General features: G+C 43.9%; 1 protein-coding gene across 9 annotated transcripts in view; it reads right to left on the reverse strand.

The window, feature by feature from the left end:
* Positions 1-1,843: 1,843 nt before the first annotated feature.
* LOC121300113 (ankyrin repeat and SAM domain-containing protein 1A-like) overlaps positions 1,844-21,972 on the reverse strand; it is a 64,164-nt gene continuing 44,035 nt past the window's right edge. For 4 of the 9 annotated variants that reach the window (XM_041228518.1, XM_041228517.1, XM_041228515.1 and 1 more), the window contains 13 exons: positions 18,163-18,261; positions 17,796-17,942; positions 17,564-17,671; positions 17,023-17,181; positions 16,518-16,652; positions 16,326-16,397; positions 15,926-16,012; positions 14,518-14,655; positions 13,066-13,236; positions 11,929-12,027; positions 10,981-11,078; positions 9,470-9,526; positions 1,844-4,508 (listed from right to left, as the gene is read on the reverse strand). In XM_041228518.1, coding sequence (XP_041084452.1) covers positions 9,499-9,526; positions 10,981-11,078; positions 11,929-12,027; positions 13,066-13,236; positions 14,518-14,655; positions 15,926-16,012; positions 16,326-16,397; positions 16,518-16,652; positions 17,023-17,181; positions 17,564-17,671; positions 17,796-17,942; positions 18,163-18,261 — 1,341 coding nt within the window. In that variant the 3' untranslated portion in view covers positions 1,844-4,508; positions 9,470-9,498. Of the gene's footprint in view, positions 4,509-9,469; positions 9,527-10,042; positions 11,079-11,928; positions 12,028-13,065; positions 13,237-14,517; positions 14,656-15,925; positions 16,013-16,325; positions 16,398-16,517; positions 16,653-17,022; positions 17,182-17,563; positions 17,672-17,795; positions 17,943-18,162; positions 18,262-21,972 lie in introns of those variants that run through there. The other 5 variants (XM_041228519.1, XM_041228521.1, XM_041228524.1 and 2 more) reach the window with 3 other exon arrangements.

A 21,972-nucleotide genomic window follows, 5' to 3' on the forward strand; every position in this document is an offset into this window, starting at 1 on the left:
GAATGGGAATGCACCTGTCAAGTTGACTTTAGGTAAGTCTTTAACTGGGGAATGAAGTCACGCACATACTGTAGCACTGACGGGAGCAACCAGGGAATGGTAGTAACATTTGAGTTGAATAGGTGGATGGGGTGCTATACCTGTATACGACCACCAGGGGAGAGTGAAGTGCAGCTGAATTTTCCCCAGTTGTTCCAGTGGCAGGTACACATTTTTCAGTTTGGTGTTTTTGTGCTCGTGCCTTTACCTCTACAGCAAGAGACCCTGAAGAGCTGCACACGCTTCAAGGGGCTTCTGTTGGACAGCCCAGTTTAGAGCATTGCAGCTTTAAGGCAGTATTGGTTTGTAATGGAGAAGTTTATTTTCAGTTGACACTCTTAAATCAGCATTATCCCCTACGTAGAGAGGAGCTGCTCCAAACAGCTGCGTGGAACGGTCTCTCCTCACTTCCATTCGCTGCCCTTTCTCTAACGACGACACCCACAAACGAACTGGTGGCTCTCCAGCCAGCTCTGTTCTCTGAACATGCAGAAAACTTCAACTATCCGTCCGTGTCCTTGCTCGGTAAATTACAATCTCACATTATCAGCATGCTTTCCAGGCAGGTAAGCCTCTCGCAGTGACTGTAACAGAAAAGATGCGATAGTCCTATCTTATCACATGGGCGTCTAACCTTGATAGTAACCTTGACTTAACCTAACATACCCTTTCTGTGTTAACCCCTTTAGCGCCGCCTTTCCTGTCAAACCGGTTCCTATTGACTGACAGCCTTTCAACCAGTAGCATGAAACAAAATAAATTATTGCCGGGACTAAATGACCTAGCAGATTTACTGAGAGTAAGACAAGGAAACTGAGAAAGGTGCTTAATCCAGATATAGGATGTTTTAAAATAATAATTAAAAAAAGAATGTTTCATATCACATTTTTTTGAAGGCGCGCAACAGATAAGATTCATAGAATTGATTTATTTGCTGTAATCAAAACCAACCATTCCAAGGCACTAATGCACACAGGAACCCAGCAGAGAAAGCCTCTGTCTCAGACCCCTCCAGAGGTTTCCTTGCTCTCTCCTCTCCATTAGCTTTGTTCTCGGGAGAGAGCAGTACAAATTGATTTGCCAGAAGAGACAAAGTTGAAAAGAAGTGCCTTGCTGTTAGAGAAATCAATGCACTCGGCTACATGACGCCATCCGCATTGATCGCAAAATTGCTAATCGCTTTCTTTTTTTTTTTAAGAGGTTGGAAGAAACGACCCAGGAAGATTTTGTGCGAGATGGGTCTCAAAGAAAGAAACAAATTGTCGTTGCTCAAAAATGTTCCTGGAAAAGCTACAGACAGTTTATTCAGGACAGGTGTAAAGGAAACTCAGTTATGTATGTATTTGTGTGTGAAGTAGCACACACACACACACAAGGATTTCAGCAAATTGAAAACTGTGCTTTATTGATCCCACTAATCAAAAGCCCTACTGGCCAATAAAAACAGTAAATATCTCTTCTACGTGGCTTTGAAAAACTAAAAGTATTGGGATCAGAGCATGACTATAAATGAAGGTAGTTAGAGTAGAAAGGGTTATCGGTAGACTGAAGACGAGAGAGTGTGTTTCGTAAGTGTGGAGAAACTGATTCCCCTGGTGAGTTCTGTCCCATGATGTGTGAATTACAATCCTAAAGCAATCATGTTTAATGACACACGGTGGAGAGAAGGACACCGAGGGAAACGGCAGCATAGTGTAAAGCATTGCAGCAGCTTCTGCAACTCCAAACAAAGCAATGGGAGGTTTTTTTTTTTAGGTGATATTACATTTATATAAGGAAAAAAAGGAAAAAAGTAATCTGACCGTTTTACTTTTGTTCATTTATTATTAGTTGCACAATTATGAAAAATAACACAAAAACCCCCCAACAGTCCTATCCCAGGAATATTTACAACCCTTTTTCTTTTGTAATGAGGTCAGCCTAACTTTTCTTCTTTGTTCACGATTGCTTTTCTTGCACAAAACAGAAACTAGTACCGTGATATGTTGTTTGTTTGTTTTTTTTTAGCCCAGACAATGTAACAATAAAGATTCACATTACATACACAGACATTTCTATATAGAAAACCAGAATCATTCAAGTATCAAAACACAGAAACTAGGGATTAATTACAATCCACGATCATTATTACTGTTATTATTAGCATCATCATAGTCAACGATACCATTGCAGGTTAGTCCCAATCGCTACCCATCAGCAAATGTGCAAATGACAAACTGAACAAGGCTGATAGAATCAATAGGACCAATGGAAGCACGCAAACTCCACTCAAACCCAACCCATTCAACTGCATGGGTCTGTGGCTGTAGTTTGGGTTTGACTCCGCCTATTAAAAATTAAGACTTCATTATTTCTTCTGTTTATTAGGATGCCAGGTTTCTAAATCTTTTAGGAGGGTTTGCTGTCGCTTTGATGAAAAGGGCGCTGCTCACTTGGGGATTGATGGAACAGTCTGCATGCAACCATCAGGTAATTGCAATATAAGGAAAAAAGTACCCTCAAGCTGTTGCACAAACTGTGCCTACAATAAGCCACTTTCATATCCGTTTCTCAGATTGCAATGGGCATACAAATGTTTCTCGTACCTGATTCTGATGAGAGGGGTGCACGCCCTTTTCCTTAAAGACACAGAGTACCTTGTCTTTGAATTGCATTGTAGTGTTCCTGAACGCTACAATCGCGCCCCTTTAAAAAAAGATGACCTTGTTCAAAGGAAAGCTCATATCAGCCTGGCTCAGTTTTAACACAACTTGAAACAGCACAAAAAAGATATCAAATAAATTATCACGATACATTTTTGTTAAAACCACCATGTAGTGTCTAGGTGGCCTCCTAGCCCCCAGTTAAAACAACTAAACATCCTCACGACCGTACCAACGCAATGCAGGCTGCGGCAAGTCAGCGCAGACTAGGGGAACTAGCCGACTAAAAGGGGAGATTTATTCATTATTGATTGGCTCACTTTTAAAAGGTGTACACTACAGCATAGGGCTCCCACAGCCTGTGTTTTACAGTACCTTTAGAAATATATACATGTACTGCTGTTAAGTATTTTGTTCCCAGCTTCCTCTCTGTCTTTTCCCTTTAATTGTACCTGCACACTGTGTTAAAGCTTAGTGTCCACATCACAGCCACAGCGGCTAGCTGGAAACGATGGCATTAATGCAGCGAATGGATAGAGCTGCAAGCCGGCCAAGCGGCAGCCCTTTGCAAAGGAACGCCCGCATTCTAGTAGAAAAGCACACAGACAAACAAAAAGGTGGACTGCGGCTCAAATATCCTTCCATAGATTCTAAAATGGCAATTGCTTTATTTTTTTAAACTGTTTCTCGTCAGATGAACACATCTTAATTTTTTTTGTTTTTTTTTGTTCTGCTTTTCAAATTGGATTTGCAGCTCCTTACTCCGAGACCCAGGGCAGCTCACAGTGCTGCCGAACACTGTGTCTGTTATAATAGCCTGATTACTGTACTAGCAGTCTCCTCTAGAGTCTAACTAACACATCCTTATATCGTTTGACATTTGCTAGTAGTGGACATATATATATATAGATATATATATATATATATATATATATATAAAAAAAAACTGACCTTTTATTAAATCTCAGAATATACTATATAAAAAAAAAAAAAAAACACATCTGTTTCTCTGCTTTGGAATAGCCCTGCAAACCTAACTATGCAGACAAAATAAATAACACAACTGCCCTTAACTGGCCATTATCCATTCCAGGTGGAAGGGCCGACTCATAATTTGATTCCAGTAGCAAAAGAGGGTGGCTTTCGTTTTTGTTTCATGAAACCTTACAAACGTTATTTATTTATTTATTGTTTAAATGCCAATAGGATTCCACGAACGGCTTTAACTTTGTTTTATTCATAAAAACAGATTTTTAAAAAAATCCTTTAAATAACTTTGTGAATGCGGCACTGTAAAATCCATTGCAACCTACATTAAAAGTGGAAACAACAAACAGGTCCTGGTTTTAAAAAAAAAAAAAAATCAGGCCAGTTCCTGGCCACCCGAAAATGAACCCCAAAAACGAATTCCAAGTTTTGAAATAAAGAGCTTGCAGATTAGAAACGCATACAGCTGTGTTGTTTTTTGTTTTTTAAATAAAAAAAAACCCACAGAAAATAATCGCACGCTGCTTAATTCACATTAACATGATAGAGTTGCTGAGCAGCTGTGCAGTCCAGCCGTGTCTAGAATGGCTTGTTCAGTGACACTATCTACCAAACAGCAGCTACTGCCGTCTCATACTCGGCCCAACACAGCTGGGCTGTGCACCTGTACAGGGGTAACAGTGCTGTCTCCAAAAGGACAAGAGCCAGGAGAAGTCACTTTCTCATGCAGAGGGTCTTCCCGGTGTCCAAGGGGGGCTGGCAGGGGGTGTGTAGAGGGGAGGGGACAGGGTCCCCCGTCCCGTCCCCCTCTCGCTGCTCCGTCCCAGCACTCTGGTTCAGCTACATGAAGGGAAACACACACAGTATAATGGGTGAACCGTGGCACAACAGGAAGCTTAACAAACACATCTACATGCAGGTGGGGGGGGGGCAGAGGACTCAAAGACAATTCAATATATTGTGCTATTTCTCTTTCAAAACTAATACTACAAAAATGGTAACCTTTGGAAATGGTCATGATAAGTCACTGCATTGCTTTAATATACATTCTCAATACAGTATGTTGATAAAACAACTTTAGCAGCAGACGACTAGTAATTAAAACACTGACTATTTCATAATGCTTATCTGTATTTCATAATGCTTATCTGTATTTCATAATGCTTATCTGTATTTCATATTGCTTATCTGTATTTCATATTGCTTATCTTACTGTACTATTTATTTTAGTTATGGAAGCTGTATACAAAAGTCTGTATCTACTGACATAGGCTTTGATGTATATTTAATAGCTATCAGCCCACAGAGGGAAAGGTGGTGTACAGTGGTGAATGAATGTCCAGGCAGAAAATAAGATTAGGACAGATGAATGATGTTCCCTGTTTCAACAAGCCGCAGCTGATGTGGTTTGATCCAGATCCACTTGTGTTCACACTAATACAGTATAACAGACATTATCCAGCCAGGTGCCTACAGTACCGAATGCACGGTGCACTGTACTGAATGCACGGTGCACTGTACTGAATGCACGGTGCACTGTACTGAATGCACGGTGCACTGTACTGAATGCACGGTGCACTGTACTGAATGCACGGTGCACTGTACTGAATGCACGGTGCACTGTACTGAATGCACGGTGCACTGTACTGAATGCACGGTGCACTGTGTACTGTACTGAACACATTGTGCACTGTGTACTGTACTGAATGCATTGTGCACTGTACTGTACTGAATGCATTGTGCACTGTGTACTGTACTGAATGCATTGTGCACTGTGTACTGTACTGAATGCATTGTGCACTGTGTACTGTACTGAATGCATTGTGCACTGCACTGTACTGATTGCATTGTGCACTGTGTACTGTACTGAATGCATTGTGCACTGTGTACTGTACTGAATGCATTGTGCACTGTGTACTGTACTGAATGCATTGTGCACTGTGTACTGAATGCATTGTGCACTGTGTACTGTACTGAATGCATTGTGCACTGTGTACTGTACTGAATGCATTGTGCACTGTGTACTGAATGCATTGTGCACTGTGTACTGTACTGAATGCATTGTGCACTGTGTACTGAATGCACTGAATGCATTGTGCACTGTGCTGACTGTACTGATTGCATTGTGCACTGTGTACTGTACTGAATGCATTGTGCACTGTGTACTGTACTGAATGCATTGTGCACTGTGTACTGTACTGAATGCATTGTGCACTGTGTACTGTACTGAATGCATTGTGCACTGTGTACTGTACATTGTGCACTGCATTGTGCACTGTGTACTGTACTGAATGCATTGTGCACTGTGTACTGTACTGAATTGCACTGTGCACTGTACTGAATGCATTGTGCACTGTGTACTGAATGCATTGTGCACTGTGTACTGTACTGAATGCATTGTGCACTGTGTACTGTACTGAATGCATTGTGCACTGTGTACTGTACTGATGCATTGTGCACTGTGTACTGTACTGAATGCATTGTGCACTGTGTGAATGCTGTGCACTGTGTACTGTACTGATGCATTGTGCACTGTGTACTGCACTTACTGAATGCATTGTGCACTGTGTACTGTACTGAATGCATTGTGCACTGTGTACTGTATGCATTGTGCACTGTGTACTGTACTGTGCATTGTGCACTGTACTGAATGCATTGTGCACTGTGTACTGTACTGAATGCATTGTGCACTGTGTACTGTACTGAATGCATTGTGCACTGTGTACTGTGCACTGTGTACTGTGCTGAATGCATTGTGCACTGTGTACTGTACTGAATGCATTGTGCACTGTGTACTGTACTGATTGCATTGTGCACTGTGTACTGTACTGAATGCATTGTGCACTGTGTACTGTACTGAATGCATTGTGCACTGTGTACTGTACTGAATGCATTGTGCACTGTGTACTGTACTGATTGCATTGTGCACTGTGTACTGAATGCATTGCATTGTGCACTGTGTACTGTACTGAATGCATTGTGCACTGTGTACTGTACTGAATGCATTGTGCACTGTGTACTGTACTGAATGCATTGTGCACTGTGTACTGTACTGATGCATTGTGCACTGTGTACTGTACTGAATGCATTGTGCACTGTGTACTGTGTGTACACATTGTGTACTGTACTGAATGCATTGTGCACTGTGTACTGTACTGAATGCATTGTGCACTGTGTACTGTACTGATGCATTGTGCACTGTGTACTGTACTGAATGCATTGTGCACTGTGTACTGTGCACTGTGTACTGTACTGCATTGTGCACTGTGTACTGTACTGAATGCATTGTGCACTGTGTACTGTACTGAATGCATTGTGCACTGTGTACTGTACTGAATGCATTGTGCACTGTGTACTGTACTGAATGCATTGTGCACTGTGTACTGTACTGAATGCATTGTGCACTGTGTACTGTACTGAATGCATTGTGCACTGCACTGTACTGAATGCATTGTGCACTGTGTACTGTACTGAATGCATTGTGCACTGTGTACTGTACTGAATGCATTGTGCACTGTGTACTGTACTGAATGCATTGTGCACTGTGTACTGAATGCATTGTGCACTGTGTACTGTACTGAATGCATTGTGCACTGTGTACTGTACTGAATGCATTGTGCACTGTGTACTGTACTGAATGCATTGTGCACTGTGTACTGTACTGAATGCATTGTGCACTGTGTACTGTGCTTGTGCACTGTGTACTGTACTGCATTGTGCACTGTGTACTGTACTGAATGCATTGTGCACTGTGTACTGTACTGAATGCATTGTGCACTGTGTACTGTACTGAATGCATTGTGCACTGTGTACTGTACTGAATGCATTGTGCACTGTGTACTGTACTGTTTGCATTGTGCACTGTGTACTGTACTGTTTGCATTGTGCACTGTGTACTGTACTGTTTGCATTGTGCACTGTGTACTGTACTGAATGCATTGTGCACTGTGTACTGTACTGAATGCATTGTGCACTGTGTACTGTACTGAATGCATTGTGCACTGTGTACTGTACTGAATGCATTGTGCACTGTGTACTGTACTGAATGCATTGTGCACTGTGTACTGTACTGAATGCATTGTGCACTGTGTACTGTACTGAATGCATTGTGCACTGTGTACTGTACTGAATGCATTGTGCACTGTGTACTGTACTGAATGCATTGTGCACTGTGTACTGTACTGAATTGTGCACTGTGTACTGTACTGAATGCATTGTGCACTGTGTACTGTACTGAATGCATTGTGCACTGTGTACTGTACTGAATGCATTGTGCACTGTGTACTGTACTGATTGCATTGTGCACTGTGTACTGTACTGATGCATTGTGCACTGTGTACTGTACTGAATGCATTGTGCACTGTGTACTGTACTGAATGCATTGTGCACTGTGTACTGTACTGAATGCATTGTGCACTGTGTACTGTACTGAATGCATTGTGCACTGTGTACTGAATGCATTGTGCACTGTGTACTGTACTGAATGCATTGTGCACTGTGTACTGTACTGAATGCATTGTGCACTGTGTACTGAATGCATTGTGCACTGTGTACTGTACTGAATGCATTGTGCACTGTGTACTGTACTGAATGCATTGTGCACTGTGTACTGTACTGTACATTGTGCACTGTGCTGATTGTGCACTGTGTATTGTGCTGTACTGAATTGTGCACTGTACTAGTGTGCACTGTCTAGTGATTATTGTTGATTATTACCTGCCCAATATTTGATTAGGGAACTGTTTTCCAATGGAACCTCTAATTTGCTCTGTTGCATAATAAGATCATGGCTTTTTCCCCCTCAACTACTCGCCGTTTTCAACTGTTTTAACTGTAGAACAACCCTCTACTTCTCCAGTGTGAGAAGAACATGAAGAGTATGTAGGGCACGATGGCGGCTATTCACACTAGGACTCAACCTGCCAGACAGTAAACCTGACGAATGGACAATTGCACTGCTCAGGGACACCAACTAAAAACCTTTCATTTTCAGATGAGCGCTTTAAAAAGAAAACCATTCCGATGACATGTCACTCTCTCTATAGGGCACAGACACGTTTACTAGCGCGCAGTTTGAGATAAAAACCGCGATATTCACCTGCCAAGCTGGCCAGCCTCCATACGCTACGGTGATGTCACAATGGCAGTGGAATGCAGCTGTCATTCATAGTCATGTGAGGATTCTACTGCTCATATGTATTCAACACACACATCAAATCATCACAGTGTGTTGTGAGATCCCTATAGAAACCAAAGCCCAGGAGCTCCGAGGCAGCTTTTAACCCTTTAAAGACCAATGACAAGATGCCTTTGCCTTGGGGTGTCTCTGGAGTGCCCGTGTTTTGTTTTGGGGGTCGTGGTGTGAATTAAATTTAACTAATCACTTGCTTAATTAGACCCTTTTAATTGTTCTCAGCTTCTAAAAAAGTTCAAGTTACTTATAAAACGTTATAGCTCACTTGAAATCAACAACTGTTTAAGAGCTGAAAACAAGCAAAAAGGTCTAATTAAGCAAATTATTAATTCAGTTCAGGATTTAATTAAGTAATGGAGAGCTCAGTTAGAATGAAAACCAGAAGACACGGGGGGTCCCCGGGACCAGGGCTGGGAAGTCTTGCACTAAACAGTCCTTATAGGGTCAAACACACTAGTATTAACTGTTAAATTATTTAGATGACAGCCAGATCAGGGTATCGTATTTTTAAAGGAAACTTGCCCTATCACTCACGGTAACACAGTCATGACTTAAATGGCTTTTTATTCATATTAATATCGTTTTCTGCACTATAAATTGTTCGTACCATTGTCAGTAAGCTCCTAAGTTTGATCATCAGGGCTTCCATCCATGTGCAGTACTTCTAATTGGACAATATGGACAATTAATCGACACCATGTCAACACGGCAATCTTATTATAAAATTGAAACACAAAGGCAAGTAAATGAGAAGCAGCATTAAAGCTACAATCTGCAAGTAAACCACAGCGTCCGAGACGGATCCTGCTGGGGCTTTATCGACCTGGGAAGCGGACGCAGAAAAGAGTGGAAACAGCCTGGACAGAGAAGAAGAACTCTGCAGAGAAACTAAAATAAAAAGACCTAGAATCCAAGACTGTTTACACGAACACAAACAATAAAAAGCAGCTGAAATAAAAAAAAAAAAGTCTCTTTTTGTTGTGCTGAATCAGACGATCGTGTCTGGAGTGCAGACAGTAAGGGATTCGTTAGAGCGCCTCACAGTGGTCAGGGCCAGGTTAGACAGCAAAATACACCACATGGACACAGTGGCACTGGAACCATTTTTAAAGTGGCGGTGCTGAAAACCATTGAACAAAACTGTAACCCCTGTGTATGACAGAAGCTATGCAAAGCCAAGGGGGTGCTTCCCCACCCCCAACACCCCTAGTTCCAGCGCCCTTGCATGGACACAAATTGCTTTGCCGCAGGTGGAAAGAAAGATCAAAATTAAAGTTCTTCTTGGAACAGTGCACAGGGAGCCTGCCTTGGGCTAACAAAGGGTTAAAACATTTCTTAGAAAGATCACAGGCGTGTGCGCTAACAAAGAGATTTACCTTGTGAGTGTGTTTGGGAAGTCTCTCTCCACAGACATTTGCATTGCTTAGGAAGTGTGCCCGAAAATCTGCTACAAAACTAAAACGTTTCTTAAGATTTATTCAGATTGTTTAAAAAGATTAAGACGATGTACACCGCTGCCTGGCTTCCATAGCTAGAAAAAGAATGATAACAACAATTCAAAATTCTCCAGTTGCATTTCCACATATCTGAACCTGTGCCATTCAAAAACGGATTACTTGAAACCCATACACTGTGATCCACGTCCGTATCTTGGTCCGTTTGGGTCCTGTGGCGTTCGGGTAGGTGGAAAGTTTGGAGAGCTCTGGCCTGAGATCAAGCAAGGGTTAAAACAGCAGATGTACAAGAGAAGCTGTTAGGAAAGTTCAGGAAGCCTGTTGAAGCAGCAGCAGAAACGTACCCTGGAGGCCTGGCTGGTCAGCAGGGGGCGTTGTTTTTCGGAGCAGTTCTGCATTGTTTAGGAAGCACGCTAGCCCAAGGTCTGGACAGTTAAAAGGGTCAAGGTTAATAGACTTGTTCTGGCAGAGTAGCAGTGGTAGTGGGTAGTGCAGGAGGAAGGAGGAGGGTTGGTTAGTTTCGTGGCTAGGGTTTGTGGCACACATGGGTCAGTACATGGACACAGAAGGGTGGTGGGGCTACCCTGGTGGTCCCCAGTGTGGCACACAGTCACAGTGAGAAGGCACGGAGAGGCAGGCTGCTCAGAATATGGTGGTTTCGTACTTGGTGCTGATGGTCCGCTTGGGGTCCGCTTTCTGGTCCACGATCCACGAGGCGCTGCCATGGGACTGGGAGTCCTGCTCCAGCTCCAACGGCTCCATCTGCAGGAGGGAGGGTGAACAGACACGAGTCAAAACCCTGGTTTGGGAAGATGTGAGTATTTAGTTTACTTACAACCAAGGATTTCAATAATCCAGAAAGGTTCTTTACAGCATTCTCCGACAAATCATGGTTTTACAACTTTTTACCCGCTTCTGTCACTCCTCCCCTTCATGATTCAAACGGTTACAAGTGTCTCAAACAACCAGCGACTGACGTACTGAATAAATAAATAGAAAAAGAGAACCCCCCCCCCAGGTCGCAATCATTTAGAAGGACAGAAAAAGCATGCTGTACATTCGTAATATCTTTAAAGATATTAGGGGGAAAAATATCCAGACAAAAAGTAAAAGGGGGGAGGGATGAGCAAGAAGGTTTTCACAGAGGAGTACGCTGGAGACGGGAGAAGGAAAGGGGAGCTTTACAGTACAATCAAAAAGGTAAAAGAGAAGCTGCAGCTCTTGTGAAACCATCAGCCCTGTCTTCCACACAAGCAGAGGGATTTAGGAACAGGACTGATATAAGAACTCCCCCGGTGTTTTTAAAAAAACATTTCCCTTCTATTGAATAGGTTTAGTGCTGCTTTCACACGTCCCCCAGTCACCGTGGAGATGACCTTTAAGGTCGGGTTACCCATCTTTTTTTTTTTTTTTTTTTACAGTTCTACTAAATATATTGTAATTGAGCATTTATTCAGAATACAACGCAACTCCACAAGAATTGGACAGGGACGGTGGCAGAAACAGCCACTGAAGCTGAACCAAGCGCAGGGAAAATGGCTTTTTAAAGCCGCTGGGAGGAGCTCCCACAGGAAGAGATCTGAAGAGTGCAGGAGGAGAGAGCAGGCAGGACCTGGACTCGAGGGCTGACAGAGTGCAGCGGGAGGTAGGATGGCCGGTGAGTGGTACACGTTTGACAGTAACAGCAGCAACTTTCAGGAAGAGGAGCACCCTGGGAAGCAGGAGGACCGAGAAGACAAACACAGAGAGGTGTTAAATGACAGGCGACACACATAAAACCGGACAGTTCACTAATCCAAAAATCACCAGCCTGCTTGATTGTCGTTCTGCCAAACGTATTGGACACTCCCTTTAAAAAGAAAAACCCTCTTATTTACAAGAAATAAACAGGAGTTTCCACTTCTATTTAACAGTGCAATTATAAGCTTTTGACCAGGTGGCCCTGTGCTTCTTAAAGGGGAGGCACTTTATTTGCATTGGCATAAAGGATCAATCAAACAGGGTGAGGGCGAGTGATTAAAGAAGCACTAATCAATGGATCAGTTTGCAAGACAAGTCATCATAAGAATGACAAGAATTAACACACACAGGATTTCTCAGTGTATTAAGAAAGTTGACGCTTCTGCCGGACAGCAGAGTTGCTTGCGTGAAAACGGACTGGTCCCTCTCCCCCCTGATTAGCTAGCCTGATTAACAGCGTTTGCAATTAGGCAATTAACTGCTGCGATCTTCAACTTTCCTGTAGTGAAATCAATAGCTTGATAATCTACAGAGACAGCCACCCCACCTGAAAACAATAAACGACACTACTGATCACCTAACCTCCTCGTCTTACTGAAGCAGGCAACGGGGCTTTGCGGTCAGGGGACCTATTGTACAACTGAAGGAATACAAACTAACAATCACTTGGAGAACTGCATCTTCAATGCGTGCTAGACTTACGATGGGTTATACAAGAACAACATCAAGGTAACAGCTCCATATGGGAGGGGAACTGTTTTCAGCTTATCCTAAGCTTTGCATGCATGATTTCCTGGCTGCTGGTATCATGGGCAAATCCCACAGATCACGTGACCCATAAGGGATGCACACTGATGGATGGAGGAAGCCTGTCTTACCCAAGATAATGCAAATGGATAAACAAATGTTTTGCAGCACAATGCACAGAAGGCTAACCTATGAAAGGATGCTGTAAACGCACAGAGCCAGGGATCACAGATGGGTTTGTTGGTGCCGGGCTGGTACTCACCGTTGACTTCCTCATGCTACTCTCGCGGGGCTTCGGAACCGGCTGTGCTGATTTAATCTCAGTGACCTCTGACCCTGCGGCATGGGGCACTGGCTTCTGGGCCTGCAGTGCCAGCTGATAGGCTACCTCGAACGCCTGTCCCAAAGTCATGATGATCTCATAGGTCAGATTCTGTGGTGGGGGAGGGTGGATAGAGAGAGAATCGAATGACTGGAAACACACTGCGCTTTTAAGGTAAGCATGCATGAGGATAAATAAAGCCAACCTAATCCTTGGGAGGGCGAGGGAGTGAAGATGTTAGACGTTGCTATACATAGGCAGAGATCGCATTATTTTGATTTGATTAAATCAAAATTAGTGTTGATCCAGAATGGCTACTCATTGAATTACAAGGCTCGATTAACCATCAACTTCAAATCATTTTCTTCGTATTAGAAATATTATATCGGAGAAATATAGGCGTAATCTTTCTTTGCTACAGTGTGGTAATGTCCAATTAAAAGCAAAAGCACCCAAGACCCTCAGCCCAACAATATCACAAAGCATCTATTACTATCAAGAGGAAAGACATTTGATTTAGGAGTGTGGCGCTCATTCCTGACACCCCTTCAAAAGGGAAGGAACAAAGCCAATGTTTTTTCTTTGCACATACGGAGAAGCTCCACAGCATTAAACACACAGCACACACATCTACAGAACGCAGCAGGCTGACAAGTGTGATTAATACATCACTTTCTTTCTAATCAAAATGTATTGATCCCATACACACTATAAAGATAACAAGAGGACGCAAAGCACACACACACACACACACACACACGATGGGTGAGCTGGAGAAAGTGGGTGGGGGGAGGGCACCTCATTTAATGACCACGAGCCTCAGCTGCAGCTTTTATTAATCCAATCCATCTGGCCCAAAGGAAACGGAGTGCAGGGAGGTTACTGAAAATATTGACCTTTTCACAAAGACCGAAAAACAGTCCGAGGATGCTCAGTTTGCAGGCTTCTCGAAGGGCAGATTGTAGTGAACAAATAAAGGTCACTGTCAACACCAAACTCTTATCTCGCTTCTCAAAACGACGTGTTGCCAGATAACATAGTTCATAATGTTTGGCTTCAATGTCTTTATATATACAAAAAAAAAAAAAAAAAAAAAAAAAAAAAAAAGTTGAACTTGGCATAAACTAAAACATTTAAAAAGCCCCCCCGCCCCACTTGCACCTACAAGGGTTTCTTACAGCATTTAAAAACTTTGAAGGAAAGGTTTGTAACTTGAACCCCTAAATACGACAGCAAATCATCTGGATCGGATTAACCCTAATGAGAAGTCATTGAGGTGAATAACACGCTTGCTTGTGTGATCGGTTTGCAAGCCTGCTGACAGAAACCTTGCCAGGGGCATGCTGTTCCGATGTGGCACGCGGGGTCTGGGGTACAGTCGGAAGGGCTCACCACATCGACGGTGCTGAAGACGTGGCAGTAGTGGTGGGAGGTCAGCAGGTCCTTGGTGATGTAGGCGAAGGTGCACAGGTCCTCGGGGTCTTGAGCTGCACAGGAGATGTTCCGGATCTCGTGCTCTGCGATGATGTTCTGGAGGAGAGAGAGAGAGAGTGATCGAGTGGCAGCGGTGAGCGATCATTATCTCCACGCAAAGGGATTCTATTCCAATACAGCTCCTGAACCTTGATCTGAAACCCTCCCACTGCAATTCAGCCCTCTCCGAATACAGGATTTGTTTCCTCTGTTGGCTTTTTATAAAATAAAGCTGCATCACCGTCTCAAACAACAAAGCAGGATCTAAAACACCGGGAGCATTTTAAAAACAAGGGAAGAGCCTTGATGGGCCGAATGGCCTTTTGTCGCTTTCAAACGTTTCTTATGTTCTAACCGAGAGTGAAGTTTTCTAAAAGGGAGCCAGAGAAAAAAAATCTCAGTAGCAGTGTAGGAATGGAAATAAGTCTCCTGTTGCTCCCATTCCAGGTTTTACTATGAGCTTGATTAGCCATGGGGTACTGGGAACAAACTCAGGTGCGTCTTACTCACAACAAAACCAGGAATGGCTCAAACCACTATGCAATGGGAGTCTTACTTCAATCCCTGAAGTGGAGCTGATCCTTTTTATCTGCAGTTAATGAAGACCAAATAGATTTTCAATAATGTCATGACAAAAGATTGCTTCTGACGATACAGCACTCCACTACAAACCTGAACCTGATATCCCCCTCTTGAGGCTGGTACTCAAGCGAGTGCTAGCTGTGATTTACGCTGCCGAGCTAGTCTGCATTCAATATTTCCATGATAAAAAAGCAGCTACAGGGAGACGCTGGCTTTTAGTTCTGAGCTGCCAATCCTTGAGACATTAAAAAGGATGGATGTTTTCTCTCGGATTTTCTTCTGAACAGTTTATATAACGATTTTGTGAAACAGCCCCTGGCAGGTTCATTTATTAAGACTGTTTATTCTCTCCTATCAGAAGGCTCTCCCTTGACATGTTCAAAAACTGTGAAAAATAAGGGAGGGTGGTGAATTCAACAACAGTCCTTATACAATAAAATCCTTATCACGCAGCCAAAACTGTGAACAAACTAAACAAGTGTATTATCATATTGTGAAGTAAGGAGGAAACTATTAATATTCAACGACCATCTAGCTAAAGATAAACCACTTCACATTGCGAGCGTCATTCAGGGGTTCTGTAGTTTGAAACGACTGCTTTGTCTGTTCCTTTATTGTAGTTCAAATTAATCAAACCTTTCTTCAGATGTCTTCCAAGAGGCAAAAGGATTCAGGAAAGATGGCTGGCCACGATTAGACAGCGTGGAACAAAAGCTGCTTCTTATCAGCGCAGCGCAAGCCCTACCTTGGTGGAAGCATCGATGAACTTCACCCCTTTGTAGGTGATGGAGAGGATGATAGTGGGGATCTTTCTCATCTGCTCCGTCGACCGCTGGGGGAAAGACAAACAGAGGATCGGCGATTGAATTTTAAAGAGATTGCGACGCACACAGAGGGAGGCTTGCTCCTAAACGATCTTCAATGGCAGTGCAGTGGCACGCTTGTTGGGGATTCTTTCAGGATAGTACACAGGCATTATAATGCTATGAGATTTGTCTTTCTGTAAGGGAGAGCACACGCAAAACTCAGCTTGGCGCTAATTTTTCACGTACCATCATTTGAGAACGCAAGCGCTCATTGAAAATGAGTCAAAATTCAGTTTTGCGTAATAATTAGCGTGAAGGGACTCTCTTGCAAATACACACCCTCATTTTCGCACAGGCATCCTGTGTAGAGTCAGTACCTCGGAGGTCCTTAATGAGCATCGATCCCATGTACTGGAAAAAAATAAAGAAACTAAATACAAAAGAAACTAAACAAACAGCATTGTCACTGCAGCTTGGAACGCGGAATCAGAATAAGTGCCTTGCAGTCTGGTCAGGACAGCGGGCCCTTACGTTTGCCTCGTAGCCACAGGACTCGAAGATGAGCTTCTCCGGTCGATGATGCCAGTTCTGGATGGGTGCGTAGGGCGCTGCGAGGCTCGGCGGGCGAAGGGTTAACTTGGGCTCTCTGCGTTCCTCGTGTCTGTCCTGAAGGAGACAAACACAGCAAGCGTTAGCGCGAGAGGACAGACAGACAGAGAAACCTCCCGATAGACAGTAGCTAGAGCACGCAGTCAATTTCTACAACCCTAAGAACAGAGCACTGCAGCAGCAAACTTATAATAAAAAGTGTTATGCGCCAACTGCTGGTAATGTTAATTTGTACATCAGCATCTGTTATAATTTTAAATGCACTGAATTAGCCTCCCTGACTGGCTAGTTGTTGTAAAGTGGAGAGTTCTGGCTACTTTATAATTCCACCCAATTTTTTTTTTTTAAATAAGATACCGAGTGTTGTGCAAGCCTTTTTGGAATTTCTCAATCCACACACACCAAACGCCCCCCCCCCCCCCCCCACCTGTGTGCGGTGCCGCTCGGACCGAGAGCGGTGCTGGGCCTCTTGCTCGGGCTCGGCTCGCCTCCTCCCAGAATCCCCCTTGGGCAGCAGCATGTCCATGGAGCGGCCAGCGTACGAGTCGTGACTGAGCGGAGAGGTCTGGGAGACAAGGTCCTGGCACTGCGGCACACACACACACACACACGAGAGAAAACCAGTCTAGTCAAGTTTAATCCAACGAAGAGTATCAAAAAGAGGGCAGAAGGAGTGAGCAGTAACAAAAGCCTGGTGAACTACTTTTTTTTTTTTTTATAAGAAACGAAGCCAAGCAGAAATGTGTCAGCTGCAGCGTGCTGATTAAATACGTGCCGATATTTAAAACAGCCTCACGCTACGGGGTTGTTTCCACCTGCCGTTTCAAATCCTGTTTCCACCAACAGCAAACCGGTTTCGAATTGGGACACAGGCAGAGGAAAAAGGAAATGGGTTTTAACATTAAGAACTAGAGTACTGCAGCTCTGTGAAAGAACTCCTCAGTTAGAAATGGTACACAGTGACTCACTCTGATCTGGGAGAGCCGCGGGGGTTTCACGGGCGCTTCCTCATAGGGCCGCTCAGCCAGGGAGGCGATGATGCGTTTCCTGTGACCGAGCAGGTTAATCTTCAACACCTGAGCGAAAGGAACCCAGGTAAGACAGAGCCAGGAGGAGGTTGTCGAAACCTGAGATAGTAAACAGGTCGCAGTAGGAAACCCCCCCCCCCCCAGCCTGGTGGTGGCGCTCTGCTGTACTCACGTTGACGATCTCCAGCTCCCACAGGTTCTTGACGCAGTCGATGGTGCGGTAGCCGCTGGCCAGGAAGTTCTGGAGGTACTCCTGCAGTCCCAGCAAATCTAACCAGGTGGCGAGAGAGGAGCTGCCATCACAGCCCAGAGCCTTCACCTGGGACCAGGGAGACACAATCAGGAAGCAGGCCCTTGATTACTAACCAGGTAACCCATTGCTGGATCTCGTCCCCTTTACAGATGGCAACTGAGCAACAGGGTGCACTGCACCCGGTACCTTCTACACTGAGGAAGCAGTGGCTTCAGCGATCTCCTGCCCTGCCCAGCTGCATCAGTAAGAGAGCACAGGGCTCAAAGGGAACGGGTCAGCACAGTACCTTGGGCAGGGAGCGTGCAGCCTGCAGGATCTTCTTCCGGTGCTGAGGGTCCAAGATCCCGATCTCTTGCAGGTCTAGGTCCTCCATTACATTGCTTCCCTGGAACCAGCAGAGAAAAAGGGGCTTAATGATGGATTGGGGGTGCGGACACAGGCAGTGCGCTCTAGTGATTACAGCTTGAGCACTTGGAAGAGGACAAACAAACATTCACGCACAGCAACAAAAAAATGTAAAAAAAGATTTGTTAGATCAGACGCACATTACATGAAGATTAATTCAAAATCAAACTGGATCGGTTCTGGATTTGGTTGTCACTGAAGTTGTCCAAATGAAACTATTAGGAAAAAAAGTACACTAGCAAGCTCACAGCACAAAGCAGTGAACTGGTTCATAGTGAAATTGGTTTGGAGGAAGGGAAGGCAGGTTGCTATGGGACCCTGGTTCCCTTGCTCCAAGCGTTTTCCACAAACTGTGTTAGCCAAACCCACTTGGAGGAAAGAGAGAGAGAGAGAGAGAGATGGAGATGGAGGGTGATTGAATAGACTGATAAACAGAAGATCCTTGAACACCAACACACAATGGAAGCACTTCACAATTAAAAGGAAACAAAACACTGGCATCTAAGACTGAAATTTTGGGAACCCCCCCCCAAAAAAACCCCCACCTAAATTAAATTAGCCTTCAGAGCATCAAAATGTTCTAACATCCCCAGTTAAAATCCCCAATTACAACAAATCCTTCAATGTAAACTGGACAGGCTGATTACACAGCAGAGAGTTACATTCTGGGGGCACTGCTTGGGTTTGAGTCGTGCGCAAAACTCCCTTAACCAAAAACAGTGGAATTCCCTCACTACGATCACTGTGACGAGAGAGCTGGTCCTAAATACCGCAGATCTTTAAACTGTCTCTTGAAGCAAGGAGACTGGTTCACTGAAAATGCCCTTTCAGTGCGCAGTTCCTATTAAAGTGTCACAGAGGGCAGTCACCAGCAGTTCTTTTGTCTGGTGTAGCATCTGTATTCCCAGGCTGTCTGTTGCCTTTTTAACATTCAGAACAGGAGGTCTGTTGACTTTTTAGTGGATGTTTTTTGAAAAAAATCTCCGTTCTTAATAAAGGTGCAGAGTTTAGCATTCGCGCGTCTGACAGAAAATCTTTTAAAAAGGACTCAGAGGCACAGAATGCCCTATTGCTCGGCCCCTGGCTGACAAAGCTCTCTTGAAGGTCACCTTTCCCTTTTGTGAAATGCTGTCTGCCATTTTAGATATTTCCAAAAAGACCAGACGCCAGGGTGGCCCCCGAACCGAAGTCTTTGTAAAATCCTATTACATCGAGTTCTGGGGTCTAGCCCTTCTTTACATGGACACTGGTCCACATCACAACTGGCACCAAAATAACATTACAAAAATCTTACAGACCAGCTGCTGAATAACATTGCCTAACTGTGAGCTTAACTATAAATTAACATTACTTTAGAAATTAAGAATCTTATTTCTGTTGAAATATACAGCACTACAGTCTGCGAACACGGTTTAAATGAAAAGCCACACCTTCAATGTCACCTGAACCATACAAATCCACCAGCTGTTTTTAACAATAACACATTTCTCACAAATGTATTACTGTACGTGATTTTTACGACCCCAAGATTTCGACCTTTAAAATGTGAAACGCAAAAAGTTAGTGGAGAGACAAATACATTCTGTTTGTGCCAGCACAACAGACCTGCCATCTATCCCTGCTATAAAGGGGCACTGTGTGTAACAGGAGTGGTCCAACGACAGCTTCCCTGGCCCGGGCTCGTCTCTTGGAGTTGGCAGGCTCTCGCTGGCTGTGGCGGTCAGGAATAACCAGATGACAGCGACAACGGCAGCAACACTAATTGGAGCCCTGTGTGCAGCCCCCATCAAAGTGATAATCGCTGGTTTATGAAGGTCACGGTCACACTTTATGAAGAAGCTGGTACAGACACTAACAAGCTGGGCAGATCAGAGGATATCCACAGCTTCCCTGGCAGTGCTCTCTGACACAGTACCATTAATACAGCTAGTAATGTTACCCTGCAGTGAGCTGCAGACACTGACAACAGAGACCTGCCAGTGCACGAGCGCACGCACACCAAATAGAGATATACAGACACAAACAAAGCACGCACACAAACAAAACACACATACAGACACAACAACTTACAAACCACCACACACAGACACAAAACACAAGACACAAACAAAACATACATACAGACAAACTAAAACGCAGACAAAACACAGGACACAAACAAAACACACAGACAAACACACACAAATCACTACAGGTACTGTAGTCTAATTTTCTCCTAAAAGCACACATTCAGCTCATCACTGGGGTTTCCAAGTTCAATGAACCTGAATTGATGAATGAAGGCAAAGCATGGTACAAGCTGACCATCTCCTCCTATGAAGATGTTTTTCTGGATTTTTTAGAACATTTCCGGTTGCTCTAATCTCTCATGAAATGTGGCATTTCATAAACAAAGAGACGAGCATGCTTGCAGCCAACCGCAAACCTGCTTTCAAGACTTCCTGGATTCCTTTATCTTTCAGTCCTTTAACTTAACCAGACTGAACTTGGAAAAACAGCAGACGCCCTCATATCTCAGGGATGCCAAACAGGAAAACCAAACTTTACCTCTGTGCTTTTAAAAAGAGAAATGCCTTTAGTTCCAGTATTTGATATGGAGCAGTAAAGTGAGTGCTGGGTAATTCCTCGCTGCTACGAGGTCCAGAGAGTCCTGGTAACGCATTCCTAGAAGCCCATGCGGGCGGCAGGCTCCTAACGCACTGTCCTGGGATTCTATTGCAAGGATGTTTTCCAGCTGATCAAATATTTACATTTGCACAGGGGCCGTGTAAAGCACAACACTAGTAAAGTAAAACATGGCGTTACGAAGTTCCTCTTCAATTGAATAAGCGGTTTTTCTGGATGTATGTGAAAATGACTCTCATTGGTACCAAGTTTCATCATCTGGAATGCTGCTCCAGACTATTGCTGCTGAAAGTGATAGAACACGCAACTTGATTGAAGAACACCTCAATGAATGGAGTGGACATGCAATCATACGTTAATAATGACAAACATTACATACAGTAAGAGCAATAGAGCGTGGATATGCAATAGAGGAGATCAAAGGCACACCCTTTGCGTTTGCGTTTCTTCCCTTCTGGTATGGAATGAGAAGTTCAAAACGAATCGTTCTGCCAGCAAAAGTAGCGGACTCCCCCAGTGCTCGCCACACCCCTCACTCATCAGAATGCAGAGAGCTTGACGCATCTCACAAGCTTCTTCGACTGAAACAAAACAGGCTCCTTCGCCTTAAACACATTGGAAAGGTGCCAGGCTGCTTGTCCGCTCGAGGGCCCTTGAAAGAGAAACCCGCTGCAGATTTTTAAACTCCTGCCTTCAAATCGTCACATCAGTCAAACAGCTTGAGTGTAATAAGAACGAACTCCGTATTTCGTAGGGCTGACAGGAGACACAATTTACTGAGAAAAGAAAAGACGACCTCACAGCTCTAGTACACACGTCTCTTCAACAGGTGTGAAATTGTTCAAATCCATCTCCATTTGACAAGGCTTCAGGCTCAAAGGTGTTTTTTTTTTTCTTTTAGTATCGTCGTTTAGTATAACTGAAGACCTTTGGCTTTGAAACGTTAACTCTCTTAATTTGTTCGCTGCTTGTTAATGCCGGTCAAGCCCTGAGCACTACTGCAGATCTCAACCAAGCAAATTCCACTCACAATCAATCACTTTAACATGCCATGGACGTGCATTAT

Source organism: Polyodon spathula, chromosome 25 (genome assembly GCF_017654505.1).
Source record: "Polyodon spathula isolate WHYD16114869_AA chromosome 25, ASM1765450v1, whole genome shotgun sequence".
Lineage (NCBI taxonomy): Eukaryota > Metazoa > Chordata > Actinopteri > Acipenseriformes > Polyodontidae > Polyodon > Polyodon spathula.